This window comes from Hemitrygon akajei, chromosome 3, assembly GCF_048418815.1.
Source record: "Hemitrygon akajei chromosome 3, sHemAka1.3, whole genome shotgun sequence".
In the NCBI taxonomy this organism is placed as follows: domain Eukaryota; kingdom Metazoa; phylum Chordata; class Chondrichthyes; order Myliobatiformes; family Dasyatidae; genus Hemitrygon; species Hemitrygon akajei.
The window spans coordinates 96682815-96706822 of NC_133126.1; the positions used below are offsets into that span (position 1 = coordinate 96682815).

A 24008-nucleotide genomic window follows, 5' to 3' on the forward strand; every position below is an offset into this window, starting at 1 on the left:
TAAAAAATCCTTTGCTAAAAGGTTACACATCGGGAACATCTGTCCATTTCAATAACTGTAATTAAAAATAGTGCTGACTTAGTGGTGAGGAAAGCTGGAATGGAGAAAGCAATGAGAAAAACAGGATCCTGAAAATGCAGAACCACTGCTGCTACAGTTACTCACCTGAGTGAAAGAAACTTTCCAGCTGAGATGGTACACCCATTACAGACCCTCTGGCCCACAATGTTGTGCCGACCATGTAACCTACTCTAGAAACTGCCTAGAATTTCCCTACTACACAATCCTCTATTTTTCTAAACTCCATATCTCTTAAAAGAGACATGTCTCCTAAGAGTCTCTTAAAAGACCCTATTGTATCTGCCTCCACCATCGCCGCTGGCAGTGCATTCCACACATTCACCACTCTCTGTGTGAAAAACTTATCTCTGACATCCTCCTTGTACCTACTTCCAAGCACATTAAAATTATGCCCACACAAGGAAATCTGCAGATGCTGGAAATTCAAGCAACACACACAAAATGCTGGTGGAACGCAGCAGGCCAGGCAGCATCTATAGGGAGAAGCACTGTTGACGTTTCGAGAGGAAAGTAGGAGGGGGAGGGGGAAATGTGAAATGATAGGAGAAGACTGGAGGGGGTGGGGTGAAGCTGAGAGCTGGAAAGGTGATTGGCAAAAGGGACACAGAGCTGGAGAAGGGAAAGGATCATGGGACGGGAGGCCTAGGGAGAAGAGCACCGGAGGGAGATGGAGAACAGGGAGAGTGATGGGCAGAGAGAGAGGAAAAAAAGGGGGGAATAACTAAATATATCAGGGATGGGGTAAGAAGGGGAGGAGCAGCATTAATGGAAGTTAGAGAAGTCAATGTTCATGCCATCGGGTTGGAGGCTACCCAGACGGCATATAAAGTGTTGTTCTTCCATGGCATGAACATTGACTTCTCTAACTTCCGTTAATGCCTCCCCATTCTTACCCCATCCCTGATATATGTAGTTCCCCCACTTTTTTTCTCTCTCTCTGCCATCACTCTGCCTGTTCTCTATCTCCCTCTGGTGCTCCCCTCCCCCCTTTCCTTCTCCCGAGGCCTCCCGTCCCATGATCCTTTCCCTTCTCCAGCTCTGTGTCCCTTTTGCCAATCACCTTTCCAGCTCTCAGCTTCACCCCACCCCCTCCTGTCTTCTCCTATCATTTCGCATTTCCCCCTCCCCCTCCTACTTTCAAATCTCTTACTATCTTTCCTTTTAGTTAGTCCTGACGAAGGGTCTCGTCCCGAAACGTCAACAATGCTTCTCCCTATAGATGCTGCCTGGCCTGCTGTGTTCCACCAGCATTTTGTGTGTGTTGCTTAAAATTATGCCCCTTGTGTTAGTCATTTCAGCCCTGGGAAAAAGCCTCTGGCTATCCACATGATCAATGCCTCTCATCATCTTATACACCTCTATCAGGTCACCTCTCATCCTCTGTCACTCCAAGGAGAAAAGGCCAAGTTCACTCAACCTATTCTCATAGGGCATACTCCCCAATCCAGGCACTCTCCAGAGTATCCACATCCTTCCTATTATGAGGTGACCAGAACTGAACACAGTATTCCAAGTAGGGTCTGACCAAGATCTTACATAGTTGTAAAATTACCTCACAGCTCTTGAACTCAATCCCATGGTTGATGAAGGCCAACACACCATATGCCTTCTTAACAACACTGTCAACCTGTGCAGCAGCTTTGAGTGCCCTATGGACATGGACCCCAAGATCTCTCTGATCCTCCACACTGCCAAGAGTCTTACCATTAATACTATATTATGACTTCAAATTTGACCTACCAAAATGAACCACTCCACAGTTAGCTGGGTTGAACTCCATCTGCCACGTCTCAGCCCAGTTCTGCGTCCTGTCGATGTCTCTGCCATCCAGACTATCCACAACACCCCCAACTTTTTTGCCATCTTACTTAGAATGAGTAATAGACAAACGATATTGATTAATGAGGAATACAGCAAAAGCTGTGCTTCACTGCTATAGATAGGGCTTTATCCCCCTTAAACACAGAATTAGTACATTGCTGGGTGGCCCTCAACAGAGTTGTTGACCGTGCTGCTGGATCTGACATACTTTTGGTCAGATGTAGCAAAAGTGACAGATTTTCCTTGTATGCATCACTGGACACCAGCACAGAACTCGAATTGTGAGACCACTATACTGCTGTACCCACAACCTCCTACCAAACTCCGACAAGAGAAGCACTGTTTCCAAAGCCAGCATGACCTCTTGCAATGACATCACTTCCAATCCCGTCACAGGCAACCAAACAAAATCTAAAGACATCTCACAGGGAGAAACCCACAAATTTATGGCCTGGAGTTTGAAAGATCAAGCAGTGGCCCCTAAATGAACTCAACTGTGGTAAACATTTCTGGATGCTGCGTGGGGGAACATGATTAGTGAGTTGACTTAAATGGATAGGTCAAAGTAATCAGTTAAACTTCATAAACTTGTTGAGTGAACGATTGCGTGCTTGAGGGAAAAGATCTATCAATATCCATAACCTGCTTGAGCACAATCTGCCTGAAACAAGAAACAGATTGGAAGACCACAGGCCTGTGGTCAAATGATATTTGGAAGTTCTGTGTTAATTACTACAATCTAGCAAAAACGCAAGTGCATGAGTAGAAATCGCACCAAAATTATTCCCTTCCCGAGACATATTTATGTTTTAATCTTGATGGGAGGAGAAATGAGAATTTATTGGTTAGTACAACGTGCACTCCCCAAAATGATGTATTTTTGTAAGTTTTACATTGTTTTGTATAATTTACAAAGAAAAAGATTTTCTCATGGATTCATCTCTGCTGGAGACTATTATTTATATTACACAATAGAAAGTAGTGATTGAAACAAGGACAGGGGCAAGATACTGAAGAAATTGGAGATTCCCAAGAGCAAAAGAAATATATACTGGAATTCCAAAAGAAAACTGGGGTACAGTATGTGGAAATATGCAACATGTCAGGCAGTATTCCTGGAGAGGGAAAGAGAGTTACCATTTTTGTTTGTTATCTAACTGTATTCCTCTCCCACAGGCTTGGAGAAACCACAGGCTGCTTGTAACCATTCTTTGCAGATTACATACCATTGAGTATTGCAAATACGATTTGAAGGGTTTTGGCCCAAAATGTCAATTGTTTCTTCATTTCCATAGACGGTGCATGACCTGCTGAGTTCCTCCAGTATTTTGTGTGTGTTACCATTAAATATTGACCACTTTTGACACCATCACACTGAGCACGGGAGCTCCCCAGAGTTGCGTGCTCAGTCCACTGCTGTTCACTCCGTTGACCCACGACTGTACTGCAACACACAGCTCGAACCATATCATCAAGTTCACCGATGACATGACCGTGGTGGGTCTCATCAGCAAGAACGACGAGTCAGCTTACAGAGAGGTGCAGTGGCTAACGGACTGGTGCAGAGCCAACAACCTGTCTCTGAATGTGAACAAAACAAAAGAGATGATTGTTGACTTCAGGAGTGCACGGAGTGACCACTCCCCGCTGAACATCGACGGCTCCTCGGTAGAGATCGTAAAGAGCACCAAGTTTCTTGGTGTTCACCTGGTCCCTCAACACCAGCTCCATAGCAAAGAAAGCCCAACAGCATCTCTACTTTCTGCAAAGGCTGAGGAAAGTCCATCTCCCACCTCCCATCCTCATCAGATTCTACAGAGGTTGTACTGAGAGCATCCTGAGCAGCTGCATCACTGCCTGGTTCAGAAATTGCACCATCTCGGTTCATGAGACCCTGCAGCGGATAGTGAGGTCTGCTGAGAAGATCATCAGGGTCTCTCTTCCCGCCATCATGGACATTTACACTACACGCTGCATCTGCAAAGGAAACAGCATTATGAAGGACCCCATGCACCCCTCATACAAACTCTTCTCCCTCCTGCCATCTGGGAAAAGGCTCCGAAGCATTCGGGCTCTCACGACCAGACTAATGAACAGTTTATTCCCCCAAGCTATCAGACTCCTCAATACCCGAAGCCTGGACCGACACCTTACTGCCCTATTGTCTTGTTTATTATTTATTGTAATGCCTGCACTGTTTTTGTGCACTTTATGCAGTCCTGTGTAGGTCTGTAGTCTAGTGTAGGTTTCTCTGTGTTTTTTTTAACGTAGTTCAGTCTAGTTTTTGTACTGTGTCATGTAACACCATGATCCTGAAAAACGTTGTCTCATTTTTACTATGTACTGTACCAGCAGTTATGGTCGAAATGACAATAAAAGTGACTTGACTTTTCAATTTCCTCTTTCCTTCATTAATTCAAGATAGTGATAAGGCACTAAGTAAATGATAGATAATATTTCTGAGCTGCAAGTCTTATACTGTACCAGAATCAGATTTATTATCACCGGCATGTGACGTGAAATTTGTTAACTTAGCAGCTGCAGCTCAATGCAACACATAATATAGAAAAATAATAATAATAAATAAGTAAATCTTATTCAGTGTGTATTATACAGTATACTGAAAAAGTTATACAGTATAGACAAGTGGGTCACAGTCAGGAGAGGGAAGGGGAAGAGTCAGGTACTAGAGAGTACCCCTGCAGCTGTACCCCTTGACAGTAAGTACTCCTGTTTGAGTACTGTTGGGGGGGAGCGGACAGCCTACCTGGGGGAAGCAACAGTGGCGGTGCCTCTGGCACAAGAGTCCAGCCCCTGTGGCTCAGAAGGGTAGGGAAAGGAAGAGGAAGGCAGTAGTGACAGGGGACTCTATAGTCAGGGGTTCAGACAGGCGATTCTGTGGACGCAGGAAAGAAACTCAGATGGTAGTTTGCCTCCCAGGTGCCAGGGTCCAGGATGTTTCTGATCACGTCCAAGATATCCTGCAGTGGGAGGGAGAACAGCCAGAGGTCGTGGTACATATTGGTACCAATGACATAGGCAGGAAAAGGGAAGAGGTCTTGAAAAAAGACTACAGGGCGTTAGGAAGGAAGTTCATAAGCAGGACATCAAAGGTAGTACTCTCGGGATTACTGCCTGTGCCACGTGACAGTGAGTATAGAAATAGGATGAGGTGGAAGATAAATATGTGGCTGAGGGATTGGAGCAGGGGGCAGGGATTCAGATTTCTAGATCATTGGGACCTCTTTTGGGGCAGGAGTGACCTGTACAAAAAGGCCAGGTTGCACTTGAATCCCAGAGGGACCAATATCCTAGTGGGGAGATTTACTAAGGCTACTGGGGAGAGTTTAATCTAGACTTGTTATGGAGTAGGAACCAAACTGAAGAGTCTGGGGCAGAGGCGGTTGGCTCACAAATAGAGAAAGCTTGGAGACAGTGTGAGTGAGGATAGGCAGTTGATAGAGAAAGGATGCGCTCAGACGGACGGTTTGAGATGTGTCTATTTTAACGCAAGGAGTATTGTGAACAAAGCAGATGAGAGAGTGTGGATTAGTACTTGGAGCTACGACGTGGTGGCCATTACAGAGACTTGGATGGCTCAGGGACAGGAATGGTTTCTTCAAGTGCCGCGTTTTAGATGTTTCAGAAAGGTAAAAGAGGTGAGGACTTGGCAATGTTGATCAGAGATAGTGTCACGGCTGCAGAAAAGGTGGACGTCATGGAGGGATTGTCTACGGAGTCTCTGTGGGTGGAGGTTAGGAACAGGAAGGGGTCAATAACTTTAGTGGGTGTTTTTTTATAGGCCGCCCAATAGTAACAGAGAGCAGATAGGGAAACAAATCTTGGAAAGGTGTAATAATAAGAGTCGTCGTGATGGGAGATTTTAATTTCCCAAATATCGACTGGCATCTCCCTAGAGCAAGGGGTTTAGATGGGGTGGAGTTTGTTAGGTGTGTTCAGGAAGGTTTCTTGACACAATATGTAGATAAGCCTACAAGAAGAGAGGCTGTACTTGATCTGATATTGGGAAATGAACCTGGTCAGGTGTCAGGTCTCTCAGTGGGAGAGCATTTTGGAGATAGTGATCACAATTCTATCTCCTTTACCACAGCATTGGGGAGAGATAGGAACAGACAAGTTAGAAAAGCGTTTAATTGGAGTAAGGGGAATTATGAGGCTATCAGGCAGGAAATTGGAAGCTTAAATTGGGAACAGATGTTCTCAAGGAAAAGTATGGAAGAAATGTGGCAAATGTTCAGGGGATATCAGTGTGGAGTTCTGCATAGGTACGTTCCAATGAGACAGGGAGGTTATGTTAGGGTACAGGAACCGTGGTGTAGAAAGGCTGTAATAAATCTAGTCAATAACAAAAGCTTACAAAAGTTTCAGAGAGCTAGGTAATGTTAGAGATCTAGAAGATTATAAGGCTAACAGGAAGGAGCTTAAGAAAGGAGAGCCAGAAGGGGCCATGAGAAGGCCTTGGAGGGCAGGATTAAGGAAAACCCCAAGGCATTCTACAAGTATGTGAAGAGCAAGAGGATAAGACATGAAGGAATAGGACCTATCAGGTGTGACAGTGGGAAAGTCTGTATGAAACCAGAGGAAATAGCAGAGCTACTTAATGAATACTTTATTTCAGTATTCACTATGGAAAAGGATCTTAGTGATTGTAGTGATGACTTGCAGCAGACCGAAGAGTTTAAGCACGTAGATATTAAGAGGATGTGCTAGAGCTTTTGGAAAGCATCAAGTTGGATAAGCCGCTGGGACCAGATGAAAAGAACCCCAGGCTGCTGTGGGAAGTGAGGAAGGAGATTCCTGAGCCTCTGGCGATGATCTTTGCATCATCAATGGGGACAGGAGATATTCTGGAGGATTGGAGGGTTGCGGATGTTTTTCCTTTATTCAAGAAAGGGAGCAGGGATAGCCCAGGAAATTATAGACCGGTGAGTCTTACTTCAGTGGTTGGTAAGTTGATGGAGAAGATCCTGAGAGGCAGGAGTTATGAACATTTGAAAAGATATAAAATGATTAGGAATAGTCAGCATGGCTTTATCAAGGGCAGGTCATGCCTTACAAGCCCGATTGAATTTTCTGAGGATGTGACTAAACACGTTGATGAAGGAAGAGCAGTAGATGTAGTGTATATGGATTTCAGGAAGGCATTTAATAAGTTACCCCATGCAAGACTTATTGAGAAAGTAAGGAGGCACAGAATTCAAGGGGACATTGCTTTGTGGATCCAGAACTGGCTTGCCCACAGAAGGCAAAGAATGGTTGTAGATAGGTCATATTCTGCTTGGAGGTTGGTGACCAGTGGTGTGCCTCAGGGATCTGTTCTGGAACCCTTATTCTTTGTGATTTTTATAAATGACCTGGATGAGGAAGTGAAGGGATGGGTTATTAAGTTTGCTAATGACACAAAGATTGGAGGGGTTGTGGATAGTGTGGAGGGCTGTCAGATGTTACAGTGGGACATTGATGGGATTCAAAACTGAGCTGAGAAGTGGCAGATGGAGTTCAATCCAGATAAATGTGAAGTGGTTCATTTTGGTAGGTCAAATATGATGGCAGAATATAGTATTAATGGTAAGACTCTTGACAGTGTGGAGGATCAGAGGGATCTTGGGGTCTGAGTCCACAGGATGCTCAAAGCAGCTGCGCAGGTTGACTCTGTGCTTAAGAAGGCACAGAGAATTGGCCTTCGTTAATCGTGGAATTGAATTTAGGAGCCGAGAGGAAATGTTGCAGCTATATAGGACCCTGGTCAGACCCCACTTGGAGTACTGTGCTCAGTTCTGGTCGCCTCATTATAGGAAAGACGTGGAAACCATAGAAAGGGTGCAGAGGAGATTTACAAGGATGTTGCCTGGATTGGGGAGCATGCCTTATGAAAACAGGTTGAGTGAACTCGGCCTTTTCTCCTTGGAGCGACGGAGGATGAGAGGTGACTTGATAGAGGTGTATAAGATGATGAGAGGCATTGATTGTGTGGATAATTAGAGGCTTTTTCCCAGGGCTGAAGTGGTTGCCACAAGAGGACACAGGTTTAAGGTGCTGGGGAGTAGGTACAGAGGAGATGTCAGGGGTAAGTTTTTTCACGTAGAGAGTGGTGAAATGGGCTGCTAGTAATGGTAGTGGAGGCAGATATGATAGGGTCTTTTAAGAGACTTTTGGATAGGTACATGGAGGTTAGAAAAATAGAGGGCTATGGGTAAGCCTAGAATTTCTAAGGTAGGGAAATGTTCGGCACAACTTTGTGGGCTGAAGGGACTGTATCGTGCTGTAGGTTTTCTATGTTTCTAGGTATACGTATACTGAATAGATTAGAAATCATGCAAAAGACAGAAATAGATAATATTTTAAAAAAGTGAGATAGTGTCCAAGGGTTCAATGTCCATTTAGGAATTGGATGGCAGAGGGGAAGAAGCTGTTTCTGAATCGCTGAGTGTGTGCCTTCAGGCTTCTGTACCTCCTACCTGATGGTAACAGTGAGAAAAGGGCATGTCCTGGGTGCTGGAGGTCCTTAATAATGGATGCTGCCTTTCTGAGACACCGGTCCTTGAAGATGTCCTGGGAACTTTGTAGGCTGGTACCCAAGGTGGACTGACTAAATTTACAACTCTTTGCAGCTTCTTTCAGCCCTGTTCAGTAGCTCCTCCATACCAGACAGTGATGCAGCCTGTCAGAATGCTCTCCACGGTACACCTATAGAACTTCCTGAGTTTATTTGTTGACATACCAAATCTCTTCAAACTCCTAATAAAGTATAGTCACTCTCTTGCCTTCTTTATAATTGCATTGATATGTTGGGACCAGGTTAGATCCTCAGAGATCTTGACACTCAGAGATTTTGATACTGTAGCATCACTGAACTCACTTCAGTTAGCCTGAGACAGTTAGAGATCAAACACATTCAGAACAGAGACTGCCCAGTCAGAGTCATATCAGAACACAGCATCTAGGTAGGGTGAGAACACTGCAACAATCAGCTCAAACAATCTACCCGTCATCCAAAGATCTGAAATAAAAACAAAAATGCAGGACAATCTGGAGGTAACATTACTAGGAAGCAAGCAAACACTTTGCACTTTCCAGCTACTACAGACTGGGTATGTTCCAAGTTCACTACAGTTGTAAGTGACCTCAGTAGGAGTGTAGAAAGCCAAGTTAGCTGATGACAAAGATATTTTGGCTGTGTAAGCAGTGTATTCAGAATACATTGAATTAATCTGCAAAATTTTGACAAGTGATTTCAACAAAAGCCAATGTAATCATCTAAGATAAAGGATAGAATACAGTGCTTTCTAAATAGTGAGAAGCTAAAAATAGTGGAGATCCAAACAGATTTGAAGATGGGCAGGTACATGCACACAGACCATTAAAATGTCACAATTTGCAAACAATGATGATTGGAAAGGTTAATGAAATTCTGATCTTTAAGGAGTTGAGAACAGGAGTAAACAATTTAGACTGAACAAAAGACTGCATGAAACTCTGTTTAGACCACATCTGGAGTACTGTAATCAGCTCTGGGCACCAGAGCTTAGCATGGATATGTCAGCATTGCAGTGACAACAGTACTGATTCACCGGATTGAAACCAGCATTTGGAAAGTTAAAAGCAGAAATTACAGAAGTCTAGACTATATTCCTTTGTATTTTGTAAGATATTTTTATTGCAGTTTAAACTACCAGAAGTACCGATTGTATAGATAGAGGGAAGATAGTCCTGTTAGATAGGCACAATTTAAAAAGAGAGCAGGTTGCTCAGACATGAAGTTAGGAGAACATTTCTTCACATGGATAGCAGCTAGTGTGAGAGCAATTGTTAAATTGTAACCCAGTGCTTTTAATAACTATTACTGAGTCAGAATAATGGATGAGTGCATGGAATACAGCCATGGTCTTGTTGAATAGTAGAATAAACTTTAATTAAATGACCTACACTGAAATGTCAAAGAAGTTAGTGCACACCTCGCTCTCAAAATACAAATCACAGCCAGAAAGCAATTAATATCTTCAGAGGATAAGGTCAATTCAATAACATACATAAAGATTAGCTTTATGTCATATATACATTAAAGCCTACAGTGAAATGCGTTGTTTGTGTCAGCGGCCGACAGTCCTAGGATGTGCTGGGGGCAGTTTGCAAGTGTCGCCATGCTTCTAGCATCAACATAGTGTGCCCTCAACTTACTAACCCTTACTAGTCTGTATGTCTTTGCAATGGGAGGAAACTGGAATACCCAGAGGAAACCCACGTGGTCACACAGAGAACGTACACACTCCTTAGACAGCGGCAAGAAATGATCGCTGGTGTTGTAAAATGCTATGCTACCATGCTGCTGTTCAATATGCTAACATTGACATGAAGTTCTTTAAAGGAGTTTGCTAACAATGCAAGTTCAAATTTTGTGAAATTTTAAGAAGCTAAAGTAAACATACTTGATGCACCATCAATAACTCACTCTGAGATGTAAGAAGCGAGATATCGGCTTTTATTGACCGGAAGAATGAACAACACTACATCCTGGAGAATGAGGCCGGGCTCAGGCCTCAATCACCTTTATACAGGGGTCTGTGGGAGGAGCCACAGGAGCAGTCAGCAGGGGTCTGTGGGAGGAGCCACAGGAGCAGTCAGCGGGGGTCTGTGGGAGGAGCCACAGGAGCAGTCAGTGGGGGTCTGTGGGAGGAGCCACAGGAGCAGTCAGCAGGGGTCTGTGGGAGGAGCCACAGGAGCAGTCCAGACAGGTATATGTAGTTCACCACAATACTGAAGGGCAACACATCAATTTCAATGTATATTCAGTTCCACCCATGAAAAGTCACTGTTCAAATGGAGCTCAACAGTGATGAAAGACACTTTAACTGAAAGATTCCTGATCAGATTTACCAGCTCTTTATCTACACATGAATGCTAGACAGTGATGGTCATAACAAAAATTCTATTAAGCTTATTCACTTTGGAATAAAATGGCCGGGAAAAAAAACTTGAATGAAATCTTTATAGTTAACAACTGATTGCTTGGTGAATTGGAGTCAGAATCACCAGATGAATTAGGGTCATTTGAACATGAAGGCATTGGTTTGAAGCTCTCTCTCAATCATGTCTGAAGTCCATACATACATATTTTTCAATTGTAGTTAGAAGAAAAGGATTAGTTTTCATACATTATAGGGTCTGACAAACTTAGCTCTAACTAGGATGGAAGTCAGGACATTCTGATTTCAAATATTCCACATGACATCAACTTGAGCAAAGTATTCATGTAATATGAACCATGTCAAATTATCCACTACATTGCCAAATGCATGTCATAGAATAGCATGACAGGAATTCAATGTTCAAAGTACACTTATTATCAAAACATGCATGCAGTATACAACACTGAGATTCATCTTCCCCACAGATTTCAACAAAAAGAAAACCATGTAACCCGTTCAAAGAAAAACATCTGAATGGGAGGCCAGCAGCTTTCACATTTGAAAGGGTTTAAAAGGATCTTGCCATGGTGTGCTTTTGATGAGCAATAATTTACTACAATGGTGTGATCACAACTAGTGAGACTGAAGAACATAAATTCACAGTTGTTACTGTCTAGCCAGGAATGAAAGCCATCGCCGTGAAGTAGTAAACTTTCAAATTGAATCTTGAACTTATACAGCAACATTCTCATTCCTTTTCACCAATTCATCTTTGGCTGTAGACCTTGTTGGCACCACCAGTATTAATTGCCTTCCCTATTTGCCCTTGAGAAAGTGGTGACAGGCGGAAACCTTAGGGTCACAGGGTGATGTAGCACAGAAATGAGCCTCTTAGCCCAACAGGACTACACTGACAACCAAACACCTACTTACGCTCAATCCCATTTTATTCTCCTCTCAATCATTCTAAGTATTACCACTCACCCACACACTAGGGGTAATTTACAGCTACCAATTAACCTACCAAACTGCATGCTTTTAGGAGCTGAGGGGAAACCAGAGCACCTCGATGCAGTCCTAGGGAGAACTTGCAAACTCCACACGGACAACACCCAAGGTCAGAATTGAACCTGGTTTATTGGAGCTGTAAGAGAGTGGCTCTAAAAGCTGTGCCATCTGGTGAATGTACTCCCACTGTACTGTTGATGCGGAGTTCTAGGATTTAAATTTAATGACAATGAAGGACTGTTGATAAATTTTCAAATTAGGATGGTTTTGACTTGGAGAACCTGCAGGTGGGACAGCTCTTGATTGTCCGTGCACTCCTGTTGGGCTGAAGGGCCTATTTCTGTGCTGTGTCACTCTGTGACTCGAAGGTCTGTGGCAGATGGTGCTGCCGTGTGCCTGCTCCCCTTGACATTCTTGTTAGCTGTGCTCATAGTTTGAAAGAATCTGTCAGAAATGATATAACAATCCTCAGACTGGTCTTAAATTAGCAGTTATGGCTTCCTATGTATCACACTAAGATTCTTGCTGGCATCGAATCAACAAACAAGCCAAATGAAGATTCTCTATTTTACAGGAAAATTTCAACAAATCCTAACTCACCATGTCTAGAATAAAATCCTTAACTTGTACAATGTACTGTATTATAGGCTCTTCTTGTAATTCAAAGTAATGCAATATTAATTCTCAGAAATTTCATTATTTTGTCAGCTAATTCCCACAAATGGAAAGTCAGCCAGCATCTGTGTAAAGATAAATAGTGTCAGAGCTGAGACTCATCAGAACTGGGATCATTTTCAATTTCCATTTGAGTTACTTAATATAAGTACTCAGATAGTTCAAAATTTTAATGAAGTTAAAAGTAGTCTTGGAAGCTTGAGGAATGAATGGTACACTAAATGCTGTCAAAGTAATACTTGCCGGGTACATCAGGTGGCAGTGAAGTACTGTTAGTTGGTTCCCCTGCTGACATACTGGAACTATTCTGCTCGCTGGATTCACTGGAGTCATACTGCTGGTTCCTGAGCATCATAATAAATTCAGGAGAAAAATAAGTGCTGTGTATTAAAGTCTTCAAATTCTCAGAAACTGTAAATACATAATTGTACTGAACTACTACCAGCATAAAACACACACTGGCACTCACATGTGGGTTCTTAATAAAATGCACTCCGACCAACAGAAAATATTCATATTTTTAGAAATTGAAAAAGAATCAACTGGTCTCACCATCAGCTAACCCAGTCGCTGATTTTCAGTTACTTGGATGTAGAAACATCACCTACAGCTAAGTTGCATTGTTCACCACTTTCGTAGGGTCAACAGTTGAAATAAACTCCCTCTCCTCAGCAACATGAATCTATTTAACTAAACTGTGGCTGCAAATTAGGCATTAAAAAGAAACAGCTCCTGCAAAAGTCCATCTTATTCACAGAAACATTTTTGGTAATGTCAGTTTCAAACCCAAAATATTTGATTTGAGAGGTAGTAGCAAAGACAAAGAGTATTCCCTCAGCATGGTTACTCTTTAAAGGAAAGCTAACTGTCTGAAAGTGATAGAAGCAGGGTCAGCAGAACTTGTTAAATACTCAAAATAGTCCGTGAGCCAGTAGGGTTGGTCGGTACCATCTGAGGGGAATAATGCTCATAGTGATTTTTGGAAAGGTATACATCTCTAGAGTTAGAAAATACGTGATAGCATTGCACCAGTGGTAGCTTTATGTGTGCTACCATACATTTTATAACACTATCCTAAAACAAGCATTTCTGAAAAGCTGCCAATATAATGTCCAACATATATATTCAAACTAGTGGTATTTTGTCATCAGTGATCCCTCAACATTGAAATTTGGCACAATGATAGCTGAGTTCAAGCGCTTTTCATCAAATGTTGCTATAAAATTCGCAGTACAGTGCCCAATTTCAGTAGAGTGAATCATTTCATTTTTAGAAAAGTATTTGTTGTTTATTTTGGAAAAGTCAATAAAAACCCTAGGACACATATAATCACATGGATTTGTAGAGAATTTATTCAGGAATTCAAATAAGTCATCACTTTTTGTATATATTCCATATTAACATCAGTACAGCAGAAAATGTTACCCCACCCCCCAAAAAGTAAAAACCCTCATTTGGAGAGATTTCTGGAGTTTTATCAATGTCATGATTTTTTCCATATTGTTGTATCAAATCAAAACATCTTAAGCTTTTGTCATAGCATATAGAATTACAGTACAATAATTCAAATGTGGGATTCCACAGGGCCATAACCTAGGCCCCATTTGGTTGTAAAATGAATATATTTAATCAAAGACTGCTTTCCATACTTTCATAAACTATTAATAATCATAATAATTTTCCAAGTCTTCCACGTCTTCATCTGAACTTACCACACTCTCTGAGGTGGATGCCTGGTTCTCACAGTCTGCCAGTCTACATGTCAGTACACCTGAGACCATTTGCAACACACATATAACTTGGCAGCGAATATTTTTTTGGACAGTTACAGGCCAGTAGATCCAGGATGGCATCAGGTGCTGGCTGGCCTTTGATTCAGTGCACCACCAGCTGTTCAGCTTCCTCTTCTCTCTCCATCTTCCATCCTCTGCCAGCAGGGCTTGGCACTTGTGGGTCCTTCTCCAAACATCTCCATATACCAGCCCAGTAGTTGGCTCATTGTACATGTTTTGTTAGGCAGTCCTTGCATGGTGGGAGTTGATGACTTTCGATTTCAACTTTTTTGGCACAGAAAAGGTGATACCTGAGCTCATTGACCTTGGTGGTCAATGCTTTTGGGGCATACAGGAGACATGCAAATGCCTCCAGTTTGTCCATCAGTTCTGGGGAGAGGTCCCATTCCTGACCCAACTCCAAGAATGTGTCCTGAGTCTCCCTGTTGCTGGTCAGAAGTTTAAGGGCACTTGTCTTCCCTTTGCCTGCAAAAATGCTTACAGTGTCACATCCTGTATATGCGTGCAACCCAATGAGAGCCCTACAAACCTCCATGCCAATAGTGGCAGCAACCTTCCTGATGTCTACAAGCCTTGTACGGGTTCTAGTGCCACACTTCTGGAACAATGGGGCCTCAATCTTGTCACAAAATGCTAAAGACATGATAAAGACATCTGCGTCTTCTGAGCAGATCATTACAGATTGGCATCCCTCTCTTGTGACATGGGCAGCATGGAGAAGTAGGTGGCTATCTGCTTCTTGTTGTTGACACTGAAGAGCTGACACCTCCTCACTGTCTTGAGATGTGATTCTGTACCATTTGTCATTCACAGTTGCATACGGAATCTTCTGTAGCATTGCTCTGTACCCCGCCTTCCTCCATTCATGAACTATGAAGCTAATGAGACTATTTTTGTTACTGACTTTGGTCAGGAAGCTCCTCCACTGCCTCACCACCTGTGTGCCTGTGACAGCTTGCAACTCATGACCAGTCTCTTCACCCCGTAGAGATTTTTCACTATCCTTGATAAGAGTTCTCCTTGTATGTGTCGAATGCAACATCTGTTCTGCTATTCTGACTGCCTTCCCTCAGAGCCATACCCAGAATTGTTGTGGCAACATCTCTGAAAGTAACTTGATCACCTTTCACTCTTTGGACCAAGTTCATTCCGTCAACCACTGTTGCAGAGTTTCCTAGGAGTTGCTCTTTTACTGCTACATTTTTCTGCAAGGTTGTGGCTAAAGTAACTTTATTTGTCTTTCTCAGCAATCCTTCTGGTGTGGACAGGGCCCAGGGAAATGGTCCGAGGGGATGAGAAAGGATATCCTCCATACATAGACTGCGCCCTTGTGCCATCACTATGATGCGTCCAAATAAAGACCTGCCTGCTTTCAAGATGATTGCCCTCCCATTTGATTTCACTTCTCTCTTCTTACACATATCACTGAATGCTTTCAGCTTGTTGGTTTTCATTGGGTCATGGAATTTCTTTGCAGGTGGGTCTTCCTCTAGTCTCTCATCCTTGAAGGTTGCAAAGCATTGCTCACCAATCTCATATGCCTTCATCAGGTCAGAGGCAATATCCTTGGGGGCTGCCTTTGCCGTAGAGATGCTAATGAGGTCCTGCTTCTCTGCAAATGGGTTGACCCATTCATGTATGAGGCTAACCACTGCTCAAACTGCTTCCTCGTCTTTCCGGATTCTTGGCTACTGTGGCTTCACATGACAAAGCTCTGATTTGTTGCCTTGCACCATCTCCCTTAACTGTCCCAGGGATGCACTGCGGTGCTCAGCTGTTACGTAGTAACGCTTGATAGCTCCAGCATTCAGGCTGAACCGTGATGTGCGCCCAGGAGTCTGTGTGTCTTTGTTCACTGTGGCTTCAGTAGCCTGATCCACAGGGATCTGACCAAAGGGGTTGTTACTTGACAGCAGCACTGAGAATTGGCCTGTCTTGAAGGCCTCATACACAGAAGGATTCTTCTCTGGGAGGTTCATCATCTGAGCAAAGTAAGGGGACCGGTACCTGGCATAATTAATATTATCATAGGCAAAGCACCATGGGATTATAGTTCTTATAGCATGGAGGTGCAACTCCCAGTCCCCCTTACGAGAGGCGCGCAGAAGCCCAAGTACTAAGTTATCTACCATGTCAATGTATGATATCCAGAATGTGGATAGCTCTCCTTTGCTGTGACGGAAAGCTACCACCGCTACAATGCTATCACATATTTTCTAGCACTGGAGTGTATACCTTGCCAAAAATCACTAAGTATTATTCTCCCCAGATGGCCCAAATTTGGGGTCCTGGCTCATGGACTAAAAGAGAAACATTACAGCCAATCAAGGAAAGGAAAGGGTGTAGGACCAACATGACCTGATTACATTGAGCTGAACAGCCCTGTTCAAAGGCAAGTTATTCTAGTAATTGTTAAAAAGTGATTTAATCAAATAATTGAAATGTCAGCACATTCATCAACACAAGAGCCATATCTTTGGCAGGCAGGGACAGATTACAGTATTACGGCCTTAGTAAAGATGCAAAATCTGAGACTAAATCTGATATGTTTTGCAACAACACATAAAATTTAAAACTTCACTTGACCTGTGACCATAATATGCTCGGTATCGTTGCTGATTGTGTCGTCGTTGATCGTGGTGTGTAAATCGCCTCCTACGATGCCATTTATTACTTTCCATTTCTGTAAACATAGGAAACATTTTTGATTATTTATAAACAGGCAAATCAGTACTGGGATTGTATAAACATTCATCAATTGCCAGAACTAAATTCCTCCAGTTTCCTTCTACTTTTTCACTCAAAGGATGGTGCAAATAGGAAATGAGCTGCCAAGCGGAAATGGTAGGTGCAGGTTCAACTGTAACATTTGAGAAGTTGGATGAGTACATGGATATCAGAGGTATGGAGGGCTATGGTCTGGGTGCAGATAGATGGGACTAGGCAGAAAACCAGGCCAGCATGGACTAGATGGGCCTAAGGGCCTGTTTCATGTGCTGGAGTGTTCTAATGATTCTACAACTGTTTTTGAGACTCTTTTGTAGAGCTGACATTTACTGTATATTAGGAGTTCTGGACAGCTCAATTAATAGATACATTATCGCTACGAATACTCAGTTGCAGCCTCACTGGAATTGTGTAAGTTTCATTTCCCATTGTTCCAAACTCTGTGACAAGTGACAAGTACTGTCTACTGATAGGACAAAGCTTCCTTTCCCAGTAACTAATTTGGTAATCTCTCTGTACCTTAAGTATATCCTTTCTTTATATAAAATCTGATCTTTACACAATATTCCAATATCATCTGACTAGGGTCCTATACACTGCCAGCAAGGTACCTTTCCTATGGTGCTGAAATCCTCTTACAATAAAGGCCCGGACACTAACTTCCTGTGGAAGTTTACACTGCAGGTACAGAAAGCAATTCAAATGACTTGCGTACAAGGACACTCAAGTCCCTCCTTTCAGCACCCTCCATTCTCTCACTACTTAAAAAACACCTCTAATTTGCCCCAAATACATCATACTGTGACAGATTAAATTCCTTCTATATGTCTATTAAAAATCTTAAATTCCTTCTATGCAAGCTCATCAATTCACTCAGCCTATCTATAACCTCTTGAAGCATCCTCACAACCAACACTGAAAGGAAATGGCATTTCTTTTTAACGATAATATATGAAGTCCCCAGTTTATAACAGGGTTCAGTTCCTGAGAACTCTCCATATTAAAACAAAACAAAAACTTCACGCCTTCTTAAAAACTAGAGAAAGTCTGCAGATGCTGGAAATCTAAGCAACACACACACACAAAGTGCTGGAGGAATTTAGCAGGACAGGCAGCATCTATGGAAAGGAGTACAGACGACGTTTCAGGCCGAGACCCTTCATCAGGACTCATGAAGAAGGGTCTCAGCCTGAAAACTCGACTGCACTCTTTTCCAGAGATGCTGCCTGGCCTGCTAAATTATTCCAGAATTTTGTGTATGTTTCTTGGATTTCCAGCATCTTAAAAGTTTCTTCCCTAGGCAGTTAATCTGATCAACCACTCTGTTTAGAGCCACCCCCCTCCCCATCCACCTCTATAACTTCTATCACTGCACTATAAACACTTTAAATCACTTTTTATAACGCTTATTACATTGTAATTACATGCTGGCATTTATGTATTCATACATATTTTATTCCGTATCTGTACTTTAAACTTTATTTTTATGTAATTTGTTATAATTGCTGAATGTTTTTGTTGCATATCGCACCAACACACCAAAGTTCAAAGTCAAAGAAAATTCATTATCAAAGTCCATATGCGACCATACAAAACCCTGAGATTCATTTTCTTGTTGGAATACTCAATAAATCCGTAATAGAATAATAACCATAACAGAATCAATGAAAGACCACACCAACTTGGGCGTTCAACCAGTGTGAAAAGACGACAAACTAAAGAAGAAAAATTAATAATAAGCAATAAGTATCAAGAACATGAAATGAAGAATCCTTGAAAGTGAGTTATGAGAACATTTCAGTGATGGAGTAAGTGAAATTGAGTTAAGTTACAAAATACTGGAGGACCTCAGCAGGCCAGACAGCATCCATGGAAAAGAGTAAATAGCCGATATTTTGGGCTGAGACCCTTCATCAGGACAGGTGAAGTCCTAATGAAAGGTCTCGGTCTGAAACACCAACTGCTTACTCTTTTCCATAGATGCTGCCTGACCTGCTGAGTTCCTCCAGCATTTTGTGTGTGTTGCTTGAATTTCCAGCATCTGCAGATGTTCTCGTTTGTTAAGTGAAACTATCACCTTTGGTTTTAGAGCCTGAAGTTTGAGGGGCAACAACTGTTTCTGAGAGTCCTGAGGCTCCTGCACCTTCTTCCAGATAGCAGCAGCGAGAAGAGAGCATGACCTGGGTGTGGACTCTGCCCTCCTGTGACAATGCTCTGTGTAGATGTGCTCAATGGAGGAGAGAGCTTTACCCGAGATGGACTGGGCTTCACCCATTATAGCAAATTGCTAATTCATATAAATGTGGTGACTGTCCATCGTGTCCAATGATAACAGGAAACCCACGCAGGAGAGGTATTAAAGTAGAAAAGCCATTACATTGGGGCAGTTCCACTCTCTCGACCTCAGAAGTCCAGGTCCAGTGGTACAAACAATCGTCACAAACTGGGGTCTTCCTTGGTTGCAGAGGATGACCAAGACATCTTCAGTACCTTGTCATGGTCCTCATTCTCCACAGAGCATTGTGGAACCACCTTCCTGCCATTGGCTCTCACTGTAGATCTCATCCGCTCAGTCTGCCAGAGCTGACTTTGCATGCTAAGATAGGCACTTCCTTATCTCACCAGGCACAAGGCTACCAGCTACCCTCACATGGTCTAGCCCGCTTGTGTATTGGGGTATGGCTGCTGTCACATACAAAGAGCTACTTGGAGCCAAAGAAGAGAGTTGAGTGTTCGGTGGGGATCAAGGGTGAGTGAGCTGCCCCAGAATGGACGTGACACGCCCCTTTACCAGAGGTGCTATCACTCCCTGGATATCCCAATGTAAATAATAATTATATATAAATAACCCTACATATAAATGTATATAGCGAATAAAGTTGATTGCTAATCCTCAAGAAACCAAACTGTTCCTAAGTTGAAATTGAACAAAAACAGTGTGTCACAAAAGATTCACAGATACAGCTGTTACAGCAGTCACCAGGCACACAAAGAGCTGCCTCCAACTGGCCTCTCTGACCCGAAGTCAGCAAGTGAGTCTGCTCAGTGTTCCCAGTTATACTTGTCTTGACTCAACCCTGCTCAAGTCGGATGGTAAGGGAAGGCAAGCAGAGGTGCCCTGTTCCCACCTGTAAGGAGATCCCTACAGTCCTGCAACCACCAGTCTCCCAAATGGTTATTCATTTGCACGGGATATCCATAGGCATTTGTAATCTGGAGAGGACCTGTATGTACTGTAGAATCACATAATCATGCTCCAGTCTGCATCAGGTACACATCGTAGCTCTATATGAAGAAAGAACTTCTTCTCAGTATGTTGTCCAATGCTTAAGCCTCTAACCAATAGTGTGCTGCGTGGCCATTGACATATTGCTGTTAAGCAGAAATATTTGATGCTGAAAGATTGGATAATCTTAAGAGAGGATTTGATTACAGATGTCAGAAGTCTTGGTGAGACCAGACTTGGAGGTGCCTGTGCAACTTAGTTCTCCTTACCAAGAAAATATATACTTATCACAGGGACATTCCAGGAATGTCACGAGGAAAGAATGAGTAGACTAGAACTGTACTCTTAGCTTTTATAAGGAATAATTACAAAAGATCTTATCAAAATTTAAAAGTTCTTAAAGGGCTTGACAGGATAGATGCAGCAGACATTTCCCTGAACTTACTTTAGGACCAGGGCACATACTTTGAGAATGAAGTGGCGGCTATTAAGACAGATGAGAAATGTCTTCATCCAGAGGGTGGTGGACCTTCTGGCTCTAGCCCAGATAACAGGGAAGCTCAGTACTTTTAAAACAGAGATGCTTGGATTTTTGAGTATTCTGGGGATCAAGAGATCAGGGGACAGTGCTGTAAAGTGGCACTTGAGGGTGTGGTGTTATGCTTGTAGGACTTTGGCATTAGCAAATTGGTTGCTGCATTTCTCATATTCCAACACTTAACAAGTATTTAATTTGCTGGAATGTGGGATATCTCAGCAGTCTGGAAGAATCTAGTTAATGCTTTTCCTTTGTTCCAGTCTTGGACATTTTCATCTGTCCTTGCAAATCATTACCTCAATTCTTCACAACTTTACTATTTTCCTACTCTTCTGCCTTTACAATAGATGACGTTCCCTTACATAATCACAGATTCCCCCTTTGCATTCTTCTCCACGTTGTCTGAAATAGCAATTCTAAAAGCATCCTTCTAATCGTGATATTCTGCAGATGCTGGAACTCTTGAGCAACACACACAAAAAGCTGTTTTGATCTATTCTGATAAACAGTCTCAGCTCAACTGCTTATTTCCCTCCATTGATACTGCCTGACTTGCTGAGTTCCTTCAGCATTTTGTTTATATTGCCCTCATTGCATTGGCTTTGTAGACACTGCCCATAATCATCAGAATGTCTCCTCACTCTAAACCAGACCAAAGCAATTTTTCCAACTCACAAAAGATATCCAACCTTCATGAAAGAAGACTGTTATTTCCTTAAAGAGTTCCAACATATTTGTCAGGCAAGATTTCCCCTAGGAAACCATGCAGACTCCAAGTACCCTGAAACCTGCGACCGTGGTGGGTCCCATCAGCCAGAACAATGAGTCAGCTTACAGAGAGGAGGTGCAGCGGCTAACTGACCGGTGCAGAGCCAACAACTTGTCTCTGAATGTGAACAAAACAGAAGAGATGGTTGTTGACTTCAGGAGGGCACGGAGCGACCACTCCCCGCTGAACATTGACGGCTCCTCAGTAGAGATTGTTAAAAGCACCAAATTTCTTGGTGTTCACCTGGCGGAGAATCTCACCTGGTCCCTCAACACCAGCTCCATAGCAAAGAAAGCCCAGCAACATCTCTACTTTCTGCAACGGCTGAGGAAAGTCCATCTCCCACCCCCCATCCTCATCATATTCTACAGGGGTTGTATTGAGAGCATTCTGACCAGTTGCATCACTGCCTGGTTCGGAAATTGCACCATCTCGGATCGCAAGACCCTGCAGCAGATAGTGAGGTCAGCTGAGAAGATAATCGGGGTCTCTCTTTTCACCATCACAGACATTTACACTACATGCTGCATCCACTAAGCAAACAGCATTATGAAGGTCCCCACGCACCCCTCATACAAACTCTTCTCCCTCCTGCCATCTGGGAAAAGGCTCCGAAGCATTCGGGCTCTCACGACCAGACTATGTAACAGTTTCTTCTCCCAAGCTATCAGACTCCTCAATACCCAGAGCCCGGACTGACACCTTACTGCCCTATTGTCTTGTTTATTATTTATTGTAATGCCTGCACTGTTTTGTGCACTTTATGCAGTCCTGAGTAGGTCTGTAGTCTAGTGTAGCTTTCTCTGTGTTTTTTTTCACATAGTTGAGTCTAGTTTTTGTACTGTGTCATGTAACACCATGGTCCTGAAAAACGTTGTCTCATTTTTACTATGTACAGTACCAGCAGTTATGGTCGAAATGCCAATAAAAGTGACTTGACTTGACTTAATAACGGACTCTAACATCTTGCCAACCACTTCAGTCAGACTAACGGGCCTATAATTTCCTTTCTTTTGCATTCATAAAGAGTACAGTGACATTTAAAATGTTCCAGTCCTTTGGAAATATTCCAGAATCTAGTGATTCTTGAAAGATCATTACTAATGCCTCCACAACCTCTTCAGCTACCTCCTTCAGAACCCTGGAGCATAGACTATCAGGTCACCAATTCATATCTTGGTCTGTCACCTTAATCTCTATTACTTTCTCTTGTTTTGAGGGCATCACCTTGCTACAACTAATTAGCTTTGCTTTAAACACCTCCTTTCTCAAAGAAGCAATTTTACCACCACATCCTCTGCAGTGAGTGAGAACCCATGCTTTGGATTTTGACCAGCAGGCATCTGGCCCTCTCCAATCAACAAGAACTTTCATCAACTCCACATAATACTCCAAATGTGCCTAAGTAGAATTCTATACAGTGGCAGCATAACTTCCCTGTTTTTATACTCCTATGTCTTGACTGATGAAGTCAAGAATGCCAGGCATCTTCTCTTTACAATACAATAAAATATACAATAAACAGTAAGATATAGAAGCAGAAGTAGGCCATTGGGCCCATCAAATCTGCTCCATTATTCAATCATTCCTGATTGTTTTTCACTGCTTTCTCTGGTCTTCTTTCCATAGCCCTTAACCCCAATCACGAAATTATCAATCTCTGCCTAAAAGACATCCAACGCTTTAGCCTTCACTGCAGTTGGTGACAACGAATTCCACAGATTCACCATCCACTGGCTGAAGAAATTGCTCCTTATCCCTATTTTAAAGGGACGTCCCTTTATTCTGAGGCTGTACCCTCAGATCCTAGACTTTCCTATTAACAGAAATATCCTCGCCATGTAAACTCTATCCAAAGCAACTTGTACAAGATGCTGGAGGAACTCAGCAGGCCAGGCAGCTTCTATGGAAATGAAGAGACAGTCAATGTTCCAGGCTGAGACCCTTCTTCAGGACTGGAAAGGTGGCCTCATCTTGGCAAAAGAGGCTATGGATTGACATGCTGGAATGGGAATGGGAGTTAAAATGGTTGGCCACTGGGAAATTCCACATTTGCCAGATGGAGTGACGGTGCTCAACGAAGCAGTCCCCCAATCTACGACAGGCCTCACCAATATACAGGAGGATGCATTGGGAGCACCACACACAATAGCGGACCCCAGCAGTTTTTCAGGTGAAGTGTTGCCTTACTTGCTTGGGGCCCTGAATGGAGGTGAGGGAGGAGATGAATGGGTAAGTGCAGCACTTTGGCCACTTTCAGGGATAAGTACCGGGAGGGACAAATGGACAAGGGAATCATGGATGGAGCAAACCCTGCAAAAAGCAAGGGGGGGGGGGGGAAATGACATAAAGGAAAGGTTGGAGGTAGCGGAACCTTTGCAATCAGCGGAAATTGTGGAGAATGATGTGTTGGATGCAGAGGCTCATGGGGTGGTAGGTGAGG

The 24008-nt window shown here is 42.9% G+C and overlaps 1 protein-coding gene across 3 annotated transcripts in view; it reads right to left on the reverse strand.

The window, feature by feature from the left end:
* Nucleotides 1-24008, reverse strand: part of wdr21 (WD repeat domain 21) — a 124306-nt gene that overhangs the window by 94407 nt on the left and 5891 nt on the right. For all 3 annotated transcript variants that reach the window (XM_073040419.1, XM_073040418.1, XM_073040420.1), the window contains exons 2-3: nt 16892-16988; nt 12756-12856 (exon numbers count right to left, since the gene is read on the reverse strand). In XM_073040419.1, the coding sequence (XP_072896520.1) occupies nt 12756-12856; nt 16892-16986 (196 nt within the window). In that variant the 5' untranslated portion in view covers nt 16987-16988. The remainder of the gene's footprint in view (nt 1-12755; nt 12857-16891; nt 16989-24008) is intronic.